At 34.3% G+C, this 21,655-nt stretch overlaps 4 protein-coding genes across 5 annotated transcripts; 2 read left to right on the plus strand and 2 right to left on the minus strand.

The window, feature by feature from the left end:
- Window positions 1–1,149: 1,149 nt before the first annotated feature.
- On the plus strand, window positions 1,150–8,937 carry LOC110685338 (DEAD-box ATP-dependent RNA helicase 8-like). Of its 2 annotated transcripts, none has more exons than XM_021861845.1 (10): window positions 1,150–2,128; window positions 3,712–3,772; window positions 4,489–4,723; window positions 5,227–5,465; window positions 6,235–6,486; window positions 6,687–6,759; window positions 7,491–7,579; window positions 7,669–7,742; window positions 7,833–7,964; window positions 8,463–8,937. In XM_021861845.1, exons 1-9 carry the CDS (start codon window positions 1,725–1,727, stop codon window positions 7,909–7,911), a joined length of 1,506 nt encoding a protein of 501 aa, XP_021717537.1. In that variant the 5' UTR covers window positions 1,150–1,724; the 3' UTR covers window positions 7,912–7,964; window positions 8,463–8,937. The 2 variants fall into 2 exon arrangements, with proteins under 2 accessions (XP_021717537.1, XP_021717536.1); XM_021861844.1 differs by having other exon boundaries at window positions 1,157–2,128; window positions 6,579–6,759.
- Window positions 8,938–12,062: 3,125 nt separating this feature from the next.
- On the plus strand, window positions 12,063–14,972 carry LOC110685339 (transcription factor MYB41-like). The gene is made up of 3 exons (XM_021861846.1): window positions 12,063–12,283; window positions 13,859–13,988; window positions 14,072–14,972. Exons 1-3 carry the CDS (start codon window positions 12,151–12,153, stop codon window positions 14,706–14,708), a joined length of 900 nt encoding a protein of 299 aa, XP_021717538.1. The 5' UTR covers window positions 12,063–12,150; the 3' UTR covers window positions 14,709–14,972.
- LOC110685340 (remorin-like) lies at window positions 14,843–17,308 on the minus strand. Its single transcript, XM_021861848.1, has 5 exons — window positions 16,701–17,308; window positions 16,397–16,444; window positions 16,123–16,210; window positions 15,563–15,644; window positions 14,843–15,469 (listed from the first exon to the last, which is right to left on the minus strand). The coding sequence occupies exons 1-5, from the start codon at window positions 16,858–16,860 to the stop codon at window positions 15,269–15,271; spliced, it is 579 nt and encodes a 192-aa protein (XP_021717540.1). The 5' UTR covers window positions 16,861–17,308; the 3' UTR covers window positions 14,843–15,268.
- Window positions 17,309–19,753: 2,445 nt separating this feature from the next.
- LOC110685342 (protein SLOW GREEN 1, chloroplastic-like) lies at window positions 19,754–21,443 on the minus strand. Its single transcript, XM_021861851.1, has one exon. It carries the CDS (start codon window positions 21,182–21,184, stop codon window positions 20,165–20,167), a length of 1,020 nt encoding a protein of 339 aa, XP_021717543.1. The 5' UTR covers window positions 21,185–21,443; the 3' UTR covers window positions 19,754–20,164.
- Between the last annotated feature and the right edge of the window lie 212 nt (window positions 21,444–21,655).

Raw genomic sequence — 21,655 nt, forward strand, 5'->3', positions numbered from 1 at the left:
TTGGTATTTCATAAAATGAAAACAAGGATATGAAAAAGAAATATTTATATGGTGTAATGGAGAAAATGTAAAAATTGGATAAGAAAGACTTGTCAATAAGATACCTTTATCAATATTAGATTGGATAAAAATAAGATGAAAGAAACCACAAATTAAATCATGAATACATGTGCACGATATTCAATATGCATCTAAATAACACAAGGATATATAGTGTATTTTTAATAAATGGGATATGCTTTATTCTAAATAAACTATAAAATAAAAAGAACATCAAAGTATCTTGTATTCGTTAATCAAGATATCATAACTCTTTTACATGTACTTTGTACATACATTTGTGTTCTTGTGGTGCAAAGTGAAAATTGTGCACATGTACAATTTGTTATGCCACTTTATCTCAAATTAACTCGACAAATGGTTGTGCGCTCCGTATATAAAAGAACATACAATTGATAAAGTTATTTGTAAAATAAACACTTTGATCTCATACATGATTACCCTAATCTTTTAAAAATATTCCATAATTTTTTTCTTCTCCATAGTAGTGATGCTACATTTCCACTTCATTTTTTGTTTTTTTAAATTCCCTAATTTTTTACTTTTCAAAAAAATTTTTATTTAATTTTGGAAACATACTTTTCATTTTTCCAACCTATCCATATATTGTTGTTACGATTCTTACAAAGTATACAATCTTTTATTGTATCGTGTCGATATCGTGCAACTCTCTTTTTGATAAACAATTTTTATATAAATTAAATCATTTATCATTCAATTTTTTTTTTGAAAACATCATTTATCATTTATCATTCATTATTTCATTATAATCATACATTTGTTATTATTTACTAAATGTAATTTTAGGATAACACTCTTTGTGATGATGATTTTTTTCTTTTTATTTTTGAGTGATGAATACGAAATATTTTTTTAAAGCATAATAATGATAGTGAATACCAAGTAGACCTTTATTACGGAGTTATTTATTACGATTATTAAATTTAAAGTAATTGATTTATGATGTTGCTTTTATATATCCCTTTGTTAAAAAGCTTTTGTCAAATTCTCATTATTGTCGGTTTCTTCAATATTTCTTTATTTTCTTTTTGGAAAAAAATATTTTTAAATTTACTGTATTCATCATTTTCTTTTACCCAAATTAGTAATTTATCTCTCCAAGATAATTTACACTCATACTATCTCCGACCTTCATTTTTAATTTTCTCTCGATCACAATTCACAATTACAACTTCTCCAAACTAAACAAAAAGCTTCGTTCTTAATTGAAAAAAAAAAAATCCCTCTTTTTCCCCCTATATTTTGATCTTTACCATGAGCAAACCCTAATTTCGTACTCCCGAAATCTTCATATTCAAATTCAAATTCAATTACTTTTACAATTAATTACTCCTATCGCACTTTAATTTGAGCCCCTCAAATTTTCGCAGTTTCGAAACCCTAAAATCTTCTCGATTTTTTTCTTCTCATTGATTAATTTACAATCTTCTTTCCTACTTTTTTTTTTAGTACAGATCTGAAATCTTTGTTAGGCATTTAAGTTCATAATAGTGGCACTTTTTTTGGACGTCCACTATTCTTCTTCGAATTCGCAAAAATTCGGATTGTGTATATACATATAATCTTTAGGATTTCTGGGTTTTCTTTTGTTTAGGTTTAGATTTCTGGGAAATTTTAGGGTTTAGATTTTGCGAATTTCGAAGATGAATGACAACATTAGAGGTCGTTATCCTCCTGGAATGGGCAGAGGTAGAGGCGGAATGGGCGTAGATGTAGGCGGCGGAGGTGGTGGTGGAAACCCTAATTTTCAACGTAGGAATTATGAACAGCAGCAACATTACGCGCAAAGAGGGATGATGCAGAATCATCATCAGCAACAACATCAGTTTCAACGGCAGCAACAACAGCAGCAACATCAACAACATTTTCAGCATCATCAGCAACAGTTGCAGCAGATACAACAGCAACAGAATCAGCAGCAGAAGCAGATGCAGCAGCAGCAACAACAACAGCAGCAATGGCTTAGGAGGGGTCAGTTAGGGGGTATAACGGAGGCCGGTGTCGACGAGGTTGAGAAGACAGTGCAGTCCGAAGCAATTGACACGAGGTATTGAGAATATTTAGTTTCTTTTTATGGTTGTATTGATTGTTACTATATTATTTTTGGTTCTTGATGTTTGTATTAGTCGAATGTTAGGATTTATTCAATACACATTATTCAAGAGGGGGAAAAGAATTGAGGTTTATCTTTTGAAATTTTTGGAGAATGCCGGTTTTAGCTACAGTGTCAGGATGCTTTTTTTTGCCTCATTTCCTTGGAAATCTAGTTAAAAAAAAGGGTTCAAATATGAACTTTTAGAAGAATTTGTATTAGTAGAAAAGGAAGATACTTAATGTCAACAGAAAATCCCACATAAAAGAAGTGTTGGGACGTTTTTACTATTCAATCCATATACATTGATACCACTAGATTTGACCATATGCCATTTAATGGTGGAAGTTTTGAAATTGAAACCTAGAAATTTATGTGGGCTGGGGTTTGAAAGAGTGTTGTTTGAAGATTGTAGATTGATAGTTGAAACCTGTGCCATTAAATGCTTGGGAATCTGGAAATTTTAGTCAGATTTACAAATGGTAAGTCTTTTGCATACCCATGCTATAGTCGAGCTTTTTCAATGTGACATTATAAATTAGGTGTTGATGTGTTTAGTTGTTTAGGATACTGATACATCAGGTTAAATTGAATGCTACATATGCTGGGTTTGCAAATCATAGCGATGGGTTGCATTGTCAAGTTTTCCTCCCTTTCAAATATCTAGTTCTGCTATGGTTATTGTGGATCAATCATTAATGCACAAAACTTTGTGTTATTTCTTGCTTTGCTCTGGTGTTTTTGCCATTGTAATTTAACAATTATTGTTTTTGCTAATTTTATCTTGACATGCTCTCTATTTTGATGTTCCATTAGGTTGCCCTTCTCTCTTTGTACTTCATGCCATGGAGCATTGGAGCTGGTGTTGCAGTACCTTAGTTCCTTTTGGTGCTAGTTTTCCGATTTTTGAGATCATAGAGAGGATTTAATATCTGTCTGTGGCTTTATGTGCTCTTCTGTTTGTCTTCTGATGTGTTTTGATATTAGACCTGATGCAGAGAGAAAACATTAAGATATGTGTAGGCAAAAACTGAAGCCACTGGGTTAGTTGTATGAATCTCGAGACCTAAGTGAAGATATCATTGTTTTTTGTTTTTTTTTGCTCTTGAGTGCCTTGATGCTTATCCACTGAGTTTTCTTTTGGCATAGATCTTATGCAAATTAGAACATTAGATATTGTGAAGGTATGATCTGTAGGCCAAAACTGAAGCCATTGGGGTAGTTGTATGAAACATGAGACCTTAGTAAAGCTATACTTGATTTTGTTTCCTTTAAGTGCCTTGCTATGTATCTACTGAGTTTCTTTGACATAGATCTAATGCAGATTAAATTATTTAATGTAAAATCTGATGAAAGTTAAAAATGAAATTTTTCTTGCTTTCTAGTGCATATGTGTGTGCATGCACATCTGCGCTTGTCTCTCTGCTAATCTGTCATGCTGCCTGTATATCTTTGGACAGATTTCTATGTTTCTTGTTGCACTATATAGTGTATGTCCTTATATTTTACTGATCGTTACCTTTTGTACTGTTGTCTAGTACACAAGATTGGAAGGCAAGGTTGAAGTTACCACCACCAGACACACGCTTTAGGACAGAGGTAAGAATTTGGGATTTGTATGTGGGTTTTGTTGTTTACTGCTTACTGTTTGGGCTGCTACATTAGATACTGGTTTATGACTTTTCATGGTTATTTTTTTTATGCTATGTTATGCTGATGCTAAGCTAAAGTGTATTGGTGGTAGTAGTGCAAGGCTTAAGATTAGTGAGAATTATTGAATGGAGCTAACAATATTATATTAGGCACGATTGAGTATATGAATAACATGACTAACTTGGTAACTGCTGATTGACATCTTTGAAATGCATTGGAAATTTATTGTTTTAATTTATTTTTTTCGTCATTTCGTTTTTTGGAGTTCAATTTCGTTGGTAGGACTTTATTTTCCTTGAATATGAATGACATTGCTCTGGAGTGAACAGAATAATAGTTTATCTTTATTTTTGATAATTAATGACGCTTGCTAGCTATGTGTACCATTGGCTGTTAACTTATGAAATTATTATTACTATGGAGAAAAATATTGGTAAGTCATTGTGTCAAATAGATTGTGATTTATGGGCAGTAACCATATGTTATTATGTTCATTGTTTTTTCGTGAGTTGGATCATGCTTATCAATATACTTGGAAATAATTTGTTGCTAGGAGTCCTAGGACTATTTAAACATTATCTTGGAGGCTCTGATTTTAGTGTTAATCATCACAAATATGCAATTGCTAGTTTTACAACTATCTTCTGTTTCCCTCCGTATAGGATGTGACAGCTACTAAAGGGAATGAATTTGAGGATTATTTTCTCAAGCGCGAGTTATTGATGGGTATATATGAGAAGGGTTTTGAAAGGCCATCCCCTATCCAGGAAGAAAGTATTCCAATTGCGCTTACTGGGAGTGATATTCTTGCCAGAGCAAAGAATGGGACAGGAAAAACTGCTGCCTTTTGCATTCCTGCTTTGGAAAAAATTGATCAAGACAACAATGTTATTCAAGGTCCTCACTATGACTATTTTTCATTGCATATGCAGAATTTGTTGTCTTGTTATGCCTTAGTTTCTACGTTTGATTTTTTTTTAAAATTTTAAGTTGTATTGCGTCCTCGTTGCCTTTTTTGACTCTTGTAAATTGTTGAGATTTAAAAGTTATGATTGCATTTGGCTAAAACTAGTTAATTTAAGTTGAAGGTTATGGTTGCTCATATCTAATTCCATCTTCTAATTTTAAATTTAGAATTATATTTTTTATTTTATCACAAGAAGCGGCCAATTTATAGACTTGTAATTTCCTTGAAATCGATAAATGTAATATTAGAAAGGAAAGGTTTTTTTATGAGGTCTGTAGGGACTAGGGAGGTGTTTTTTGTTAGTTCCGTACTGTTTAGAGTTGTGATTTGATCCAGATCAAGTAATAGTGAATTTGCATTTAATTCTCTGTCATTTTATGATGACCAACTCCATATTGTAGTTTTTTATTTGATGTTCTCTGTCTTTTGGCAGTTGTCATACTTGTTCCTACGAGAGAGTTGGCTCTCCAGACATCACAGGTTTGTAAAGAGCTTGGGAAGCACCTGAATATTCAAGTTATGGTTACCACTGGTGGAACCAGTTTGAAGGATGATATTATGAGATTATATCAGCCAGTCCATTTACTTGTGGGAACTCCTGGCCGAATATTAGATCTGGCGAAGAAAGGAATTTGTGTTTTGAAAGACTGTTCTATGCTTATAATGGATGAGGTAAAAATAGTGTGCCGCGATAAAGCAAATTTCTGTTTCCTTATATTTGATGCCGCCCTTTGAAATCTGTTAGTTTTTTTGAATTTTGGATCATTAGAGACATCTTTTAAAGGTTGATAAATAATCTGGTGGTGATTTAGGGAGGGGTTGTATGTAGATCTGTCAATATCTTATGATGGAACATGTTACTTTTTGAGGGGACTCGGGGAGTTTCTTTGATCCTCGTTGCATAGTTGAGTAGTTTGATTAGGAACACTAAGCATTTTTCTCTGCAAATTTTGGAGTGTTGTTAATAACATCTTGATTTTTTCACGATTCTTCTTTTTATCTTTTCTGTACTATTGTTTTATGGATATTTCCCAATATCATATGAAGGAACATATGACATTTTGAGGGTAGTTTCTTTGATCCTTGTTGCATAGTTGAGCAGTTTGATTAAGGAACCGTAAGCAACTTTCTCTGCGAGTTCTGCAGTTAATTAGTATCTTGATTTTTCATGATTCTTCCTTTTACGATTTCTGTACTACTGTTGAACATATCTTATTTCTGTTTCATACTATTGTTCTGTAAGTTGGAATTGGAGTTTATCTTCTCATATTTTGGCTAAATTTATTAAATTACTGTAAGATGAATTTCTGTGTACAAGTTTGTTTTTAATGAGATTGTAAGCCAAGAAAGAACTATAGGAACCATAATGACATGATGTAGAACTAGTCGTGAAATTTGCCCCTGCAAGTTCTCTAAGGGAGTTTTCTGTTTTATTTTGCAGGCTGATAAGCTTTTGTCTCCGGAATTTCAGCCGTCTATAGAGCAGCTTATCCAATTTATGCCTACGAATCGTCAGATCCTAATGTTTTCAGCTACATTTCCTGTCACTGTTAAAGATTTCAAAGATAGATATTTACATAAGCCTTATGTTATTAACTTGATGGACGAGCTTACCCTGAAGGGTATAACACAATTTTATGCTTTTGTTGAAGAAAGACAAAAAGTCCACTGCCTGAACACCCTTTTCTCCAAGGTTGTGATAGTAAGCTTTTAATTAAAAATACTTTGCGTTGTTCAAAATGTTCTCTTCTGATCTGTTGTTTTATCGTTTTGAATTGGTTTCAGCTTCAAATCAACCAGTCAATTATTTTTTGTAATTCTGTGAATCGTGTTGAGTTGCTAGCTAAAAAAATAACAGAACTTGGGTATTCTTGTTTTTACATTCATGCAAAGATGCTGCAAGATCACCGCAACAGAGTTTTCCACGATTTTCGTAATGGGGCATGCCGAAATCTTGTGTGCACTGGTATGTCTACCTTTGTGCTTTGTTTGCCTTGACTCGAAAGTTTATGTAGAGGCTGCTGAATAACATCAATTATTTATTTTTGAGTTATTTAGAATATAGTTGAACTGTTTTTTATGGTTTAATTAGCTAGCACATTTGGCTTCACTTCACCTTTATTTCCAATTCCTTTCTGTTCACTTTTTCTTTGGGGTGGTGAGGTATTTAAGGATAAGAATTTTTTTTGGCACATCAAACATTTTGTAAGGGTACCTAGGTTTTTCCTGTAATATATTTAAATCTGGATGTATCTCAAAGTGCTTGATAAATTAAAGAGAATTGTTCTACAGATTTGTGTAACAAGGTACTGAGGTTTCCTGCTCTGCTTGAGTGCTTGGCATTTTATATGAAAAAACTTAATATAGTAAATAATTCATTCTGTATAGAAACATTTGGCATAGTTGGGTTTGACACTTGTACTGTAGTGCTTATCTGCAGATTCGTCCGAGTTTTCAAGCCCTAGTTTTTTCCACCTTATTGGCCATTTTGTTTTATTGATTCAATTTATTGTATACTGGTTTGCATTTTGTACTTATGAAATTTTTTTCTTCCTTGATCTGCTGTGTCTGTGTTTCTGGACTATTTTACAATTGTGCATGAATCCTTATTTTTGGATTTGTCTTGCTGTTATACACACTTTAATCAGCTTGTTGCTATCGTCTTTTGATCGTTTTGTGGTTTGGAATGACATGCAGATTTATTTACTAGGGGAATAGACATTCAGGCTGTCAATGTTGTTATCAATTTCGACTTCCCAAAGAATGCTGAAACCTACCTCCATAGGGTATGTAGTAAGTAGATCTTGGGTATTTTGCTCTTGTTATATTTCCAATATGGTTATTGACATTGTTGTTTTGATCCATTTGTGTACAGGTTGGTCGATCTGGGAGGTTTGGCCATCTTGGTTTAGCAGTGAATTTAATCACTTATGAAGACCGTTTCAACTTGTATGTATCTTGTCCTTTGGGTTCATATTCTTCTACATGCTTCGCATTTGATATATTTTTTGTTCTAATATCTTTGGTTATCTACAACAGATATAAGATTGAGCAGGAACTTGGAACTGAAATAAAGCAGATTCCTCCACAAATAGATCAAGCTATCTACTGTCGTTAAGTAGCTGAGTTTAACCGATGCTGTACTCTATGGGTGAATAGATGCTGGTCATGGTAAGTGTATTTCCAATCCTGTATAAGTGCACCGTCCCTAGGATCTCTTTGCATTTATTTGTTGTTTCCATTTTAATGATGTTTTGGTAGTTGTGTCTTGTCCCCTTTTGAAATAAATGCGACATTTCCTTAAGATTTGATCTTATGATGAATATCTTTTCAAAGATGATGTGATGTGTTGATAAGGAAAAATACTGTTGTTTACATGAAAGGAATGGCATCTACTTCAGGCTAGCATCTTTGATGTTTAACTAGGTTTTTGGCAAGGGATTGTTTTCTTCCATATATCTTAGACCTGCTTTGCATTTCATTCTCAAATTTTGATCTATATTTTGAGATCCTTGGACTGCTTAAACTGCCTTGTGTTTATCCTCGTAATACAGCCTACAGACATGAAATTGAGTATTTAGTTTTGCTGATTATTAATGTTTAGTGTCTTAAGACTCTCAAGACACAAGAATTTTGTGGTTGGATGAATACTTATGTGTTCTTTCACAGGTATGTGTATCAAGATCGGATTTTCCCAGCTCAGCATCAGAATTGTGATTACTGTAGACTTTTGGGTGATGTCTAGTTCTGTCGTCAAGTGTGTCTTGTGCAGATCTTCATGGAATGTTCCCTACTACTAGATAGTATTGTGTAGGAAGGAGATATTTTCAGGAATAACTTATTAAGATATTTAGTCAGAATGTTGCTCTGGGGTTAGATGCCTGCATTAACTGGCTGGAAGGATGTTCCATCCCTCTGTCTGACTTCCATCAACAACCTATTAGCTTGTTTCCTATCGTTTGTTGCATTTGCCGACTGAGGTAGTTGAATTTCTGGATGTTGTTCCTTGTTTGTTGTGGCAAAAAAATAAAGCACTCCATGTTCATCTGGAGTGGAGTTTTTTAGATTGTGTATAGTATTACAACCATCTTTATTTCCGTATTTCACTTCTACAAGCTCCTGGCCTGGGGGCTTTTTGGTAAAACATGGTTTGTTGACTCTTAATTCACAGGGAATTCAAATTTTTGCCTGTTTGAAGGCAGCCAGAGGGCTAGTCATTGCCATTGCTGCAGGTTGACTGTTGTCCTTAGTTCGAGTTACATGAGAACAAAGGCAGGTCTTCTTGACAAAACATCCTGGTAAGACTGGAAAAGATACTTTGTAGCTCACTTTCTTGACCAAGTTATTTTTCACCCATAAGGAAAAGGAAAAGGAAAAAAAAAAAAAAAAAAAAAAAAAAAAGGACCTAGTTAAATTTTAATTGAAGCATGAGCAGTAGCATGAGATCTTAAACGATTTCTACAAAGTATTTCATTTATATGCTGCATTTGCTACATGAATTGAAAAGCTAAACTTACATAGCTGAAAATAAGGTTAATTATGAATCATTTTCCTTACCTTACTTGAAGTTAAAAACATATATGCGTGTAAGTGGTCATATTCGGACTTGATTATACTCGAATAACATACAATCCCATCGTTTATTTATCTATTTATTTATTTGTTACTAATGCATCAAAAAATCTTAAATTTTTTGGAAAAGAGACCAAAATTGACCCATTATCACTCTCTTTGGGTTGACTACGTGAGAAAATAAGGTGGTCAGAGTGGTGATAGAACTCTTTGCCTGAATAAGCTTAAACAGTGAAGACTGAAGAGTCGTAAAATTCATGACTGTTGCTTATAATTTACGCATTTTTAGCCTTAACCTTGGTCTGCAAGCAATAGCCCAGGGTGACCAAAAAAATTAACAGTACGTACAGTTACATTTATGGGTACTTGTGTGTTTTCTGCCCTAAAATTGACCACATTTATTATGTTGTGATCATTGAATAATGCTATCATCTTTGATTCTTTGAACATACATACATGTTCAGAATTGATTCCCCAGTGACTAAACCATCTATACTAGTGAAATTGATATGTACAAATTTTACGAGTAGATTTATAAAGCATTTGAAATCTCGCGTTGTTTGATCTTAATGAATGAAAAAATGTAAATGTTTCTTTTTTAACTTGTTTATATGAACCCTAGAGACACGAATTCCGTAGCTACATCTGCTGTATTTTTTCTATAATCTTTCTTCATTAGGGTGGTAATGATGATTTCAAGTTTATGGAGTTGTTTGATTTGTAGAGTAACTGTTCTTAGTTTTAGTTTTGCAATTTGGTCTTACAATTCTCTACTCCAACACTTCAACTCTTATACAAATTTACCAATTTTAATTTTCACACTATTCCAAACCTTTATCACTCAATTCCAGTGATTCCACGCCTTTTCTAAACTCAACCAAACGGTCCACATTTTTATGGGTTATGACCTTATGGGTAGTAATCTCTTTTATAAGATAAGTATTTCTTTCTCTACAGAAAGCCAGCCCTAAATGCAATAGACTAACGACAAAGTTGTTTTGGTTATTTGGGCATTTTAATTTTCAATCGGACACATTTTCTACTTTTGGAATTTCACAAATAAATTATTTTATTTTTTATAAAAATAGATGTTCTATAGCTTATTGTGATACTTTTGGAGTATCATTCACACCATAATCTAGTTAATGGTTAATTATATAATATGATTATATGTTTTAAACAAGTGATGTTAAAAACTAACTTGATTTGAAACAACTAAGAGTGAGTTAGTCTATTATTTGATCAACTCATTGTAATTTGTAAAAAGTCAACAATTTCGGGCAATAGTGTGTGTAACCGTGTAACACCAGTATAGTGCAAACAACTCATGCATGAAACAACATTAACAATAGTATGGTAAGTAATGGGTGAGCTGGGTGTAATGACCCAATGAAGGATTCATAACGCCTATATATGAGTATATGACCCACGAATGCTAAGTTGTTGATTGGAACCACATCTTAACAACCAATATAATATAGTTTCAAATAGCCACATTATTGAGCCAAACTCATTATCAAGACTTTTATAAACCTATTGATAGGCCTGTTATTGTTCTAAACTAGCTAATATGTTCCTACTGGACACTCCCACATTCACTTCAATTTTGGGAAAAAAATTTCCCGAAATTAATCTAGAAGCATTAATTATAGTTGTCAATTTTGGACAAAGTATCGAGTTGTATAGGCCTGGAAAGGAAAGAGGACGAGATGCTTCATTTGGATCCCATGAGACCTTGGGAGACGATTTTGGTGGTTTGAACCGTCCACTTTGCTCTGCCTGTCAATTTAAATGGATATGTACATGTGACATGTCCTTATTTATTAACTCAAAGCCACTACGGGCCTCTATATGAAATATTAGTGTATATAAGTTTTCAAATAACATTACATGAACCCAAGATGCATTTCCTATCACCGCATGAGTTTTTGATTCTAGCTCATGGAATATACGAAAATGACTTGATTTTATGTATTACAGCCTTCAAAACTGACCTTTATAGAACATTTTTGAACTTGATAAGGTTTGGCATTGATGTGCTTTACGAGGTTCCATAAGGATCTCAAAAGGCCTACTTGGTGAAATCATCCATGCCTTACCCTTTGTTATCACGTTTTAAGATGTCTTGCCTTTGGCTTTGTTTAGTCTTGTGTTGCTTGGCCTTGTTTTGTCTTGTGTTGCTTGGCCATGCCTTGCCTTGGTCCTAAAGTGACACAATATGCTACCTTCAATTGCCAAAATTTGTGTTTTTAAGGATGAGGTGTTTATTTATGCCTTTTGCTCATTCCTCGTGCTCCATGCCCTTTGCCTAGGCCATGTCATGCCATCACCACATCGCGTCCCTTGACTTGGGCAATAGTGTCCAGCCCCCAGGCCTTGGCTAGTTAGTTTAGCACATCATCGCCTTAGGTCTGCTGAGATCATGGCCTTGTTCATACTGGTGTTACACACCCCATTATTCGAAAACGATCCAATCCTACTAGATCTGACCCAAACCCGACCGATGACCAAATTAACACCTCTTGTAGTCTTATTACTACCACTACTACTATTTGACCAACAAAAACAGAGAAAAGCTATACACGACCGTACTACTCCTGCTACCAAAATTAAATGTGCATGTTTTGGCAACTCTATTACCTTTACCTCTGCCTTTTCCTATCTTCCCATACCTCCTTTTCTCATTTATTGCTTCCCTCCTGCTATACACGACCGTACTACTCCTGCTACTCTGTTTGTTTTTTTTTTTTTTACTCAAAAGTAAGGAAGAATTAAGAGAGAGAAAATGGGAAGATCTCCATGTTGTGAAAAGGAGGGGTTGAAGAAAGGACCATGGACAAGTGAAGAAGATGAACTACTTGTTAAATATATCAACAAACATGGTCATGGAAATTGGCGATCTCTTCCTAAAAATGCAGGTTTTATTTTCAATTCCTCTGTTTTTCCCCTGTTTTTGATGTTGGGTTTTTGGAGGGTTTTAGCATCGATTTTTTGAATGAATTATGCCGCCCAAAGTAGAGTATTGGCTTATCATAGCTAGAATAGATTGTTTATGATGTAAGAATAATATATTTTGGAGTATTAGATCTCCAAAACCCATAATTTTGTTTTTTCTTCTTAAAACTCTTTTTTGGGTGTTTTTTTTTGGTGGAAATAAATTTGAGCAAATTAGCAAAAATTATTCATGAATCATAAGTGCACCTACTAGAGTGTGTAAGAGGCTTGAGTTCTACTCAGTGTCACGAATATAAACTAGAGTGTCTGGTAATGCACTTTATATATCCTGATTTTTAAATAAATTGACATTAAATTGTTGGTAGTAGTTGAAGTTACGAGGAAGTTATTACTCCTTATTTGATTTGTTTTTGGACAAAATTAAGATTTTATTTATGTCTAAGATAGTGCATAGATTTTTATCTTGAGGATTAAAGATTTGAAGAGCTGTGATTTGAAGATTTTTTATATTTTTTTTATTTTTTTTTATTTTTTTATTTTTTATTAATTGCAATTTAGTGGTATTATTTAATTTTAGAAATGCTTGAATTGCTTCACTTATCTTTGCTTGAGAATTGGATAGTTCTAAATTAGAGAAGATAATGCCAAGTAACCCCTACTCTTTAATAGTCAAATTCCCAAAAAAACCTTGTATTAGTAAATTTAATACTCAAAATACCCCCCAAGAGTGGACTCTTTGAAGTTAAGTCATGCCTATGCTTGTTTTTGGTCATCAACTTAGCAATTTGTGTAGTTCAAATCATGGTCCACATTTTAAGTTGTCACAATTAAAATGTTAAAAGAGAAATTGGTTAGACAAAGTGTTGAGTTGTACTATATATTTTAAAAATTTTACCATATGGCAAAATGATACTATATATTTGAGGATTGCATGACATAATTGATCTTTTGATGACAACTTTTATTGCTGCTGAATTAATAGCAAAATGTTAAACAAGTTCTTGAGAATGATTGATGTACTTGCAGGAAAATTGATGATAAACTTCCATTAGATTGTTACTTGTACAAGTTGTACAATAGAGACCTGTCCATGATTACGCGGTTGTGGAGATGAGCAAAGGCTTTTTTTTATCCAGTGCCATTTATTTTTTTTGTACTTTCGGTTTACCATTGCCTTGAAAAAGACGATAGGTCAAACTCGAGACATGCATGTTTCCATTGCATTTCGCGTAATGATCTGACTTCAGATTTAATCCGATCTGTTGATGTTCTTGGTTGTCATAGTGTGTTTACAGTAGCAAAAGATGAAATGAACAACACATTATTGTGTCAACACATTGTTGTGTTGCTTGTTAACATAATAACATGCTTTGCAACCATCCATCACTAAATTTCGCGTTTATCTTTTTCCCTTTGAAGAGAAAATTTCATGTTTGTTGTAGAACAAGTCTTGTCATATATGATAGGTAATTGATTTATGACCTGGTTTATATGGAACTTAAAATTGATTAGTATTTCGACTATTTCCTTCTTTGCAGGTCTCCTTCGATGTGGAAAGAGCTGTCGACTTCGTTGGACAAATTATCTTAGGCCAGACATAAAACGCGGTCCATTCACTCCTGAAGAAGAGAAGCTTGTTATACAGCTGCATGCCATTCTAGGCAACAGGTATTGTTTACTGAGTAGCTATAGCACAATAAAAGAACAAACCAATGTAAGCAGTGCTCATAAGATGAAAATTTGTGTTTCAGGTGGGCTGCAATCGCTGCACAACTACCAGGAAGAACAGACAATGAGATCAAAAACTTATGGAACACCCACTTGAGAAAACGGTTAATTTGTATGGGCCTCGATCCTCAAACCCATGAACCAGCTTCTACACCTGCTGGACCATCTACAAAACCCCCAGCATCGCCTTCTACACGTCACATGACCCAATGGGAGAGCGCTAGGCTTGAAGCTGAGGCTCGGCTTTCAAGTGAGTCTTTAGTGTGCCACCCGCATTCTGCTAGTTTCCTTGATTCTGACTACTTCCTTCGTCTTTGGAACTCTGAAGTTGGAGAGTCGTTTCGAAACTTTGAAATGAAGGAAAAGATTGCATGTCAAAGCCCAATCTCCCAAGCATCCACTTCTACCACAAAATGTGCCTCTACTTCAGGTCTGACAGTAGATAACCGAGATGAAGAGATCAAGTGTAAGAACTTTATCAAAACCGAAGTTCTTGATGTTAATACAAGATCAGATTCTTCGAGCTCCAATGAGTTAGAGGATTCATCTGAGTCTGCATTGCAGCTGCTGTTGGATTTTCCAGGATACAATGACATGAGCTTCTTGGAAGATCCTGTCGACAACTACTCTGATAACGCGTGTTTTTTTAAGTTTTACTGAGGATATCTGGGGTTTTTTCGGTCACATTTAGCAGTATATCTCTTAGTTAACGGTTATAGTTCTAGCTTTAAGCTTACCTGCTCTCCTAATCTAGTCATGTAAAATGTTCTGTTTCTTCTGATAGGATGCTTCCCTGAGCTGCAAAATAGAGGTTCATGTTCCTAGATCTGTTTTCTGATGTCGTGCTGCGTTTTGTAATTGTAATATTGTCTGTAGACTCTTTAAATGGCTTGATTGAAATATATGTATATGGTTTATTGCAAATGTTACGACTGAAAACAATGAACTTGAACTTCATCGACAAATATTTAAGCCTAAATTTGGCGAAAATGAGACATACTTGATCATCTGATTCTGAATTCAAGGCCAAAACCCAACCAAAAACTTATATCCAACCCGAATTTCCTATTGGCGAATAGAACAACATCAATTACAGCTATTACACTGATCTCTCACACAACTTGTTTACTCGCAAAAACAATCTTAACTAACGCAATCTAGTGCACTGCTACACTTTGAAACTGCATTAACCTGAGGTAACTATCTCTGCTGTGGATGATCTAAAATGAGATACAACCAAGGATCTTCTTTGGGGTATATCCTGTGGCTCGGTATTTAGCAGCCTTCTCCTGGATCATGAGAAGATCCTCGCCTTTTCTTGCTTGAACTATTGCCCTCTTCTCTTCTGTTTGCTTGTGGACTAGAGCTACCATGTTCTTCATCTTTTCTGCATACTCAGCCTTCTTCTTTTCAAGCTCTTCCTGCTCATTAAACACCCAACTCATTAAATTTAACCATGATCAATATATACTGCTGCACATATATGTATTACATGAATATCATGATTGAGGTACCTCGATATACTTCAGCTTAGCGTCGATGGATGCTTTCTTTCTGTTCTCCCAAGCGTTGAGAGCAGAAATCTGCTTCTCGGCCCTGTCCAGTACAGTAGGCAACGAACATCAACATTCAGTTTTCGAAAACTCCTTCTAGACACTATTAGATCAATAGTTTTGTCACTTATGTGCTGAGTTTCGATCATAGTAATGAACATTTACGACTTCATAGGATAATAATTGTAGGCTTTTAAAGTTATAGACACTAATCAAAGACACAATTCTAATGTTATCAAGCCACTAATCAGCAAGCAAATAAACTTTCTGCCTTGAAATATTTAACACCCTACCTCTAAATCTTTCTATACAAAATATTCTTGATGATATAATCTAAAATCCAATTTTTGTTACATTTGATCTCAAACTTAAAGTAAGCATGCTAGAAGGTATGTCACAACATCATGCATAGTTGTTTTTTAAGTTAATAGAGATTCACAATAGACGAGATTCGACCATATGTCTTAGGCATAACCCACGTACGTCATGTAACATGACATGACGATGAAAAAAAAACTTACTTGTTGACTGCTTTAGATTGCTCGCTTTCTTCCCACGCCTTAATAAAAGACAACCTCTTTTCCTGCTCAACATGTGCTAGTGCAATATCTGCAACAACCATAGTACAAAAAAGTGTAAATACAACATTTATTCTAACTATATCAACTCTGACAAATATCATATTTAATGAAGCTTTTTTTGTTTTTTTTTTTTATTTTTTTTATTATGTCATATTTTGTCTTCCAATTAAATAAATATGAGTGAACTGAAAATTATGTGCCACTATAAACTCACCCCTGTCAGATGATTGTCTACTTCTTTGAGATTCAGCCTCTTCAGCTTCTGTTAATTGACAACATATGTATTAGACATTCTATTCGTAATTAGAATTTCAAGAAAATGTTTGTTTCATGGAGAAAAAACAAAAAAATTCAAAAAAGATACCCCTCAAGTATTTTACTTGATAACAAATGATCATATGCTCATAACATAATATTTAATATCTTATGTTATGAGCACGTGTGCAAGAGAATGTGAGAGGGTGTAAAATTACACTTGAGTGTATAATGGACATAGAAAGAAAGAGAGAATGTAATACTTTCAACTACAGGAACGATAGTCTCAAGAATTGCCGGGGCCGAGGGAGGAGTAGTAGCCTTTGACTTCTCCTCGGTGATGCCGGATGATGATGAAGAAGATGGTGTAGCAACAGCCGTTGGTTTGCTCTCCACAATTTTCTTAATCTCCTTTTCTGCCATTTTGTTTTCTTGTAGCTATGTTTTTATTTGTTCTAAACCAAGTTAAATTGAGGTCTATTTATGATCTATCTTTCTTCTAATGCCTGCCGTTTTTTGGTATGAACTTGTAGTATAAACTATTTTTAAATCTTAATCAAAATTCAAAATGACAGAGATTAAGGAGACATTATCTCATATTTATAAGAAAAATGTATGCTTTCATACTTTTATTAGTGGGCTACCATGTTACCAACTTATAAACCTTTTTTTTTTTTTTCTTTGTAAGTGAATTATTCAAAGAATTTTTAAATGATTAATGTTTAGGTACGCAAAAACGTCTTAATTAATTTTATTGCAAACTATAAATGTTTAATAAATAGAACTACTTTATTCAAATAAATAAATAAATAAATAGAACTACTAGTGCATTATTTTTTCCTAATAGTGGACCTCAATAAAAAGAGGGGAAAATAATAATAATAATAATAATAATAATAATAATAATAATAATAATAATAATAATAATAATAATAAAAAAAAAAAAAAAAAAATAAAAAATAAAAAAAATAAAAAAAACAAAAAAGAAAAAGAAAAAAGAAAAAGAAAAAAGAATAAGAATATAATACTTGCATTGTATTAAACACCACGATTTAGCATAGTGCTCAAGCTCAACTTTCATTCATATAAAATTTGTTTTTCCAATGTTACTCTAATAAAATAAAAAATAATCAATTAATACTAGTATTAGTACAACACTGGATAATTGAAACATAAAATAGTTAGTCCAATGAGGAAGACTGAATTAGAAATATAATTGCCAGCTAAAATTGGAAGGACAACAACTTTGAATCAAAGGAGCTAGACGTGTTCAAAATACATGAAAGCCACCACCTCATTACTAAGTTGCTCTCACAACTAACTCCTAATTGAGTACGTAGTACTTTGTTTTACTTTTGAATTTTGTCTTCTTATAATTTATCATTTAACTTTACATAACCAAATTTCCCAGCATTTAGACCCATATTTAGTTCACATTATCTTAATTCTCCTGGCTAATGTGATTTGATTTATTCTAATCTAATTTGATGTAAACTTTTTTCGAGAAGTGAATTGAAATTTTCAAATTATAATACAGCTATTTTTAGCACAAGTAAAAGTCAGAACCACAAGTCCAGTTCACTGTCCATCTTCCTTCTCCGCTTTGTAACTTGAAATCCAAAATGAAAACATAAACATAAACACCGGAAAAATGGCAGCAGATGCATCCGATTGAAGAAAAAAGACAGTAACATCAACCGCGGCAATCACTGACTTAGCTCACTCAACGGCATTCTCTCCCACCTCCTCATCAAATACGGCCAAACATATTTTTTTCGATACTTAAGACAATGTAACAGCAGATTTCCGGCCACAATTTCCAGCAGAATTCTCAGCTCTCCCTACTACTTGAAGTGGTCATGTTAACGAAGCAGTAATTAAATATATCTTGTCTAGTTTTACTGAGTAAAATGGTTAGTAGCTGCTGCTCCTACGTAAAGTTTATTGGCATAGGATACAAAATCACTTCGCTAGAATAACAAGTGTTACATACATCAACAAACAAAGCCTGTTCCAGTCAAATTTTGCTTTTCAATGTTAGTAGACCAAACTAGACAAAGAAATTAGAGTATAATGGAATATAGGCTTGTATGGAGTATCTGATAAAACTTGAATAGAAACTCGTGTGATTAGTATTTGGCAAAATCTTGAATGTAATCCGACCAGAAAACAAACTGAATAGCTTATCACTCGAATCAATCCAAACTTAACAGCCAATTTGCCTTGCATACTTCTTATATAGAGAAGTATCATACAGTGTACTTCGTACTTGACGCACCCAAGGCTATAAACTGCTCATTTGGAGCTACGAATGAGTGGATAAAATGCTTTGTTATACCTAATTCTAGGAACATCAGGATGTGGTAGAAATTTATAGGGAAACCACCATTAAATTGTTTTTGACCATACCTAAACTAAGCCCCCTAAATTCCTTCACGAGCATCACAAGTGCAACCATGCAATTCTTACGCTTTATTGTTAAGATTAACTACCAATAGCATCCAAGGAGATAGCAAATCTCAGCTATTTGGAAAGTTTTTTTACTTTTAGCATCCTTGATCAGACCAGCAAGTATAAAGCATCTCTTCTGATGAAAAAAGGTTTAGTGTGCTCAAAACAAGGAAGCATGAGAGAACATCGAAAAAGAAATATACATTTGAGAAAAGGTTTTAGTACAGCCTTGAATCAATACTTATGAGTTATGACTCATACGTTCTAGTAGCAGGTGTATTCACAATAAAACAGTACATTAATAAAACTTTCAGCTAAACATTGAACTTAAGAGGAATGGATAAGCAAGCATTGGTTGCAATAGAACCACTATACAAACTCTCACCCACAAAGGCAAAGAGGGTTGTAATTTTAGGCATATGTAGCACTGATTAAATGAGTATAGGGAAATTAGCCAAGAGCCAGCGACAAGAAAAAGTGGAGGATATTACTCATTATTATTAACAAAGAACTTAATCTCATATTCCAAAATCATCAAATGTGTCCTCTAAGTTCTAAAGCTCCAAACAAGTGTAAGATGCTAGTAGCCTTAATTACTTGCCAAGTAAATCAAAAGCTCAAAACTAATAGCCAATGAAATGGATGGGCCAAGCAGGGAAGCGTGAAAGCCTCAGGCATATGACTCAAAAGCAAAAGCTATATAAGAACTATGCTACCTAAACTCGAGCAACGATCATTGTTAGTTTATGGACCCAAGGTTAATTGACCGAGTTTTATCTCAGTTTATCCCATTTCAACTGTTCAAGAGTCTAAACAAGCCATCAATCTAAGTAATCGAGGGTCAATTGAGCTCAAATTCCGTAGGTTGGAACAAACAAGCCTACATAAGATTCACTACAGCAATAATCATCAAGAACATTTACATGAACAATTAAATTGACAATACATATGGTCAGCAGACTCAGCACCCAATTTCATACATTCTTTATTCTCCAATTCCATGTAATATCATGTCTCATGTGAGCAATCCTAGTCTCTATAATGCAGTAATCAGTATACAACTCCAAAAATTAATCATACGCCGCATTGAAAAATGATCCCTAAATATTGAACAGAAATTAAAACAAAGTACTCTTTTAACTAACATGATATGATAAGAGACAGAGGATATACCTAGAAGCAACCACATTGCTTCTTCCATCCCATAAAACTCTCTTCTTGCTTATTCCTACAAACAAAAGCCTCAACACAACCCAAAAACCAACCGGTCACGAATTCAACTCTGCGAATCAGTCCCGAAGAGCTTCATCCTTGAAAGCGGAGACCTCAAGTACCCTTCAACTTCATACTTCTTAGGTGAAAGCTCTCTATACTTAGCAAACTGTTCTCGAGCCTCGGTGTTTCGATCAAGCAAGCTATAAATCATCCCTTTACAGAAATAAGGCCTGAAATCTTTAGAATCCTCCTTAATCAATTCATCATAACTTTTCAATGCTTCATCCACATTCTTCTGCAAGAATTGAATTTGAGCAATGATCAACCTCACATCCCTAGCTTCCTTAGCCTTACTCTCATCCATAGCAATGCTCAAAGCCTTCTCCAACCTAGCAATCACGGTATCCCTTTCACCGCAACGGTCCATAAGCAAAGCATTCTCAAACAATGCCTCAAATGAGAGAGGATTCAATGCCAGAATATCTTCAAATTCATCTCTAGCTTCCTGGGTTTTCCCCATTTCACTCAATAATCTTGCTCTTAGAAATTTCCACTCGATTTCATAAGGTTGAGCTTCAACCAATTTACCCAGAATCTTCAATGCTTCTTCATCTTCCCCAATTTCAAGTTTCTTCTGCAACAAACTCCACAAATTATCCACAAACTCAGAATTTGTTTCCAATAAATGAGACAATGGTGAATTTTCATCAACCCCACTTTCAATTTCACTCAAATTAACAGCTTTCTCTTCCTTCACTGTCGATTCTTCAACAATTGGTGTCGATGGTTCCGCCTTCGCCGGCATTTCCTTCAATTTGGAGGCCATTAAAGTGGCTGCCACCGTCAAAACCACAGTCTTAGCAGCGGTGGAAAGAGTTCGGGCAAATGGGGTTTCTTTTTGGGACCCATTTGAGGGATTAACGCTATGATTAGAGGAAAAATTAGCAGTAATGGAGAGCTTGGAAGAGGGTTTTTGTGGGGGTTTTGAGGAGAGAGAAAATGGGGTTTTTGGAAGAAGAAGATTGCGATTTGATTTGGGAAAAGGAAGGAAAGAAGAGGATATAGCTAAGGCAGAATCCATTAGAGAAGTGTTGAAAAGAGAGAGAGAAAGGTAGGTGAAGCAGCTTTTGAAGGAGTTGGAAATGGAGGAGGTTTTAGGTGAGATGGGGTAATTTTGCTGTTTTTGGGTAGGTGAGAGTGAGACTCGTGAAAAGGGGTTCAAAAAAGTGACCTAAAAAATGGAAGCAACTTTAAGAGAGAGTGGTCGCTAAGTTAGTCCTATGTTTAAGTGAGAGGTCGAAACCCGGACTGGACCTGAAAAAGTCAGGTTGTGTTGACTTTTTAGTCTATGTAATTTCTCGGTTTGGTTTTAGTCTAGATTTGGACTGGTGCACACTCGTAGTTGGAGTTGAGTAGACTGAGTGGTCAATGCCTAGGGACTATGAGCTTGAATTTTCACATTGGGGGAAGATTTGGTGCATTTTAGACCTCTAATTGTGCTATGATTAACCAAGTAGAAGAGAAAAGTGTATAATCACAGGGCCTATGTGGA

Source organism: Chenopodium quinoa, unplaced genomic scaffold (genome assembly GCF_001683475.1).
Source record: "Chenopodium quinoa cultivar QQ74 unplaced genomic scaffold, ASM168347v1, whole genome shotgun sequence".
NCBI classification, from domain to species: domain Eukaryota; kingdom Viridiplantae; phylum Streptophyta; class Magnoliopsida; order Caryophyllales; family Amaranthaceae; genus Chenopodium; species Chenopodium quinoa.

Excerpts from the sequence above, each read along its gene's own strand:
- LOC110685339 (XM_021861846.1), top strand. The coding sequence starts at position 12,151 with ATGGGAAGATCTCCATGTTGTGAAAAGGAGGGGTTGAAGAAAGGACCA. Across the intron at positions 12,284-13,858 it reads ATCTCTTCCTAAAAATGCAG|GTCTCCTTCGATGTGGAAAG; the intron begins GTTTTATTTTCA and ends CCTTCTTTGCAG. Across the intron at positions 13,989-14,071 it reads CATGCCATTCTAGGCAACAG|GTGGGCTGCAATCGCTGCAC; the intron begins GTATTGTTTACT and ends TTTGTGTTTCAG.
- LOC110685338 (XM_021861844.1), top strand. The coding sequence starts at position 1,725 with ATGAATGACAACATTAGAGGTCGTTATCCTCCTGGAATGGGCAGAGGT. Across the intron at positions 2,129-3,711 it reads TCCGAAGCAATTGACACGAG|TACACAAGATTGGAAGGCAA; the intron begins GTATTGAGAATA and ends ACTGTTGTCTAG. Across the intron at positions 7,580-7,668 it reads CTGAAACCTACCTCCATAGG|GTTGGTCGATCTGGGAGGTT; the intron begins GTATGTAGTAAG and ends ATTTGTGTACAG.
- LOC110685342 (XM_021861851.1), bottom strand. The coding sequence starts at position 21,184 with ATGGATTCTGCCTTAGCTATATCCTCTTCTTTCCTTCCTTTTCCCAAA.
- LOC110685340 (XM_021861848.1), bottom strand. The coding sequence starts at position 16,860 with ATGGCAGAAAAGGAGATTAAGAAAATTGTGGAGAGCAAACCAACGGCT. Across the intron at positions 16,211-16,396 it reads TAGACAATCATCTGACAGGG|ATATTGCACTAGCACATGTT; the intron begins GTGAGTTTATAG and ends TGGTTGTTGCAG. Across the intron at positions 15,645-16,122 it reads CAATCTAAAGCAGTCAACAA|GGCCGAGAAGCAGATTTCTG; the intron begins GTAAGTTTTTTT and ends TGTACTGGACAG.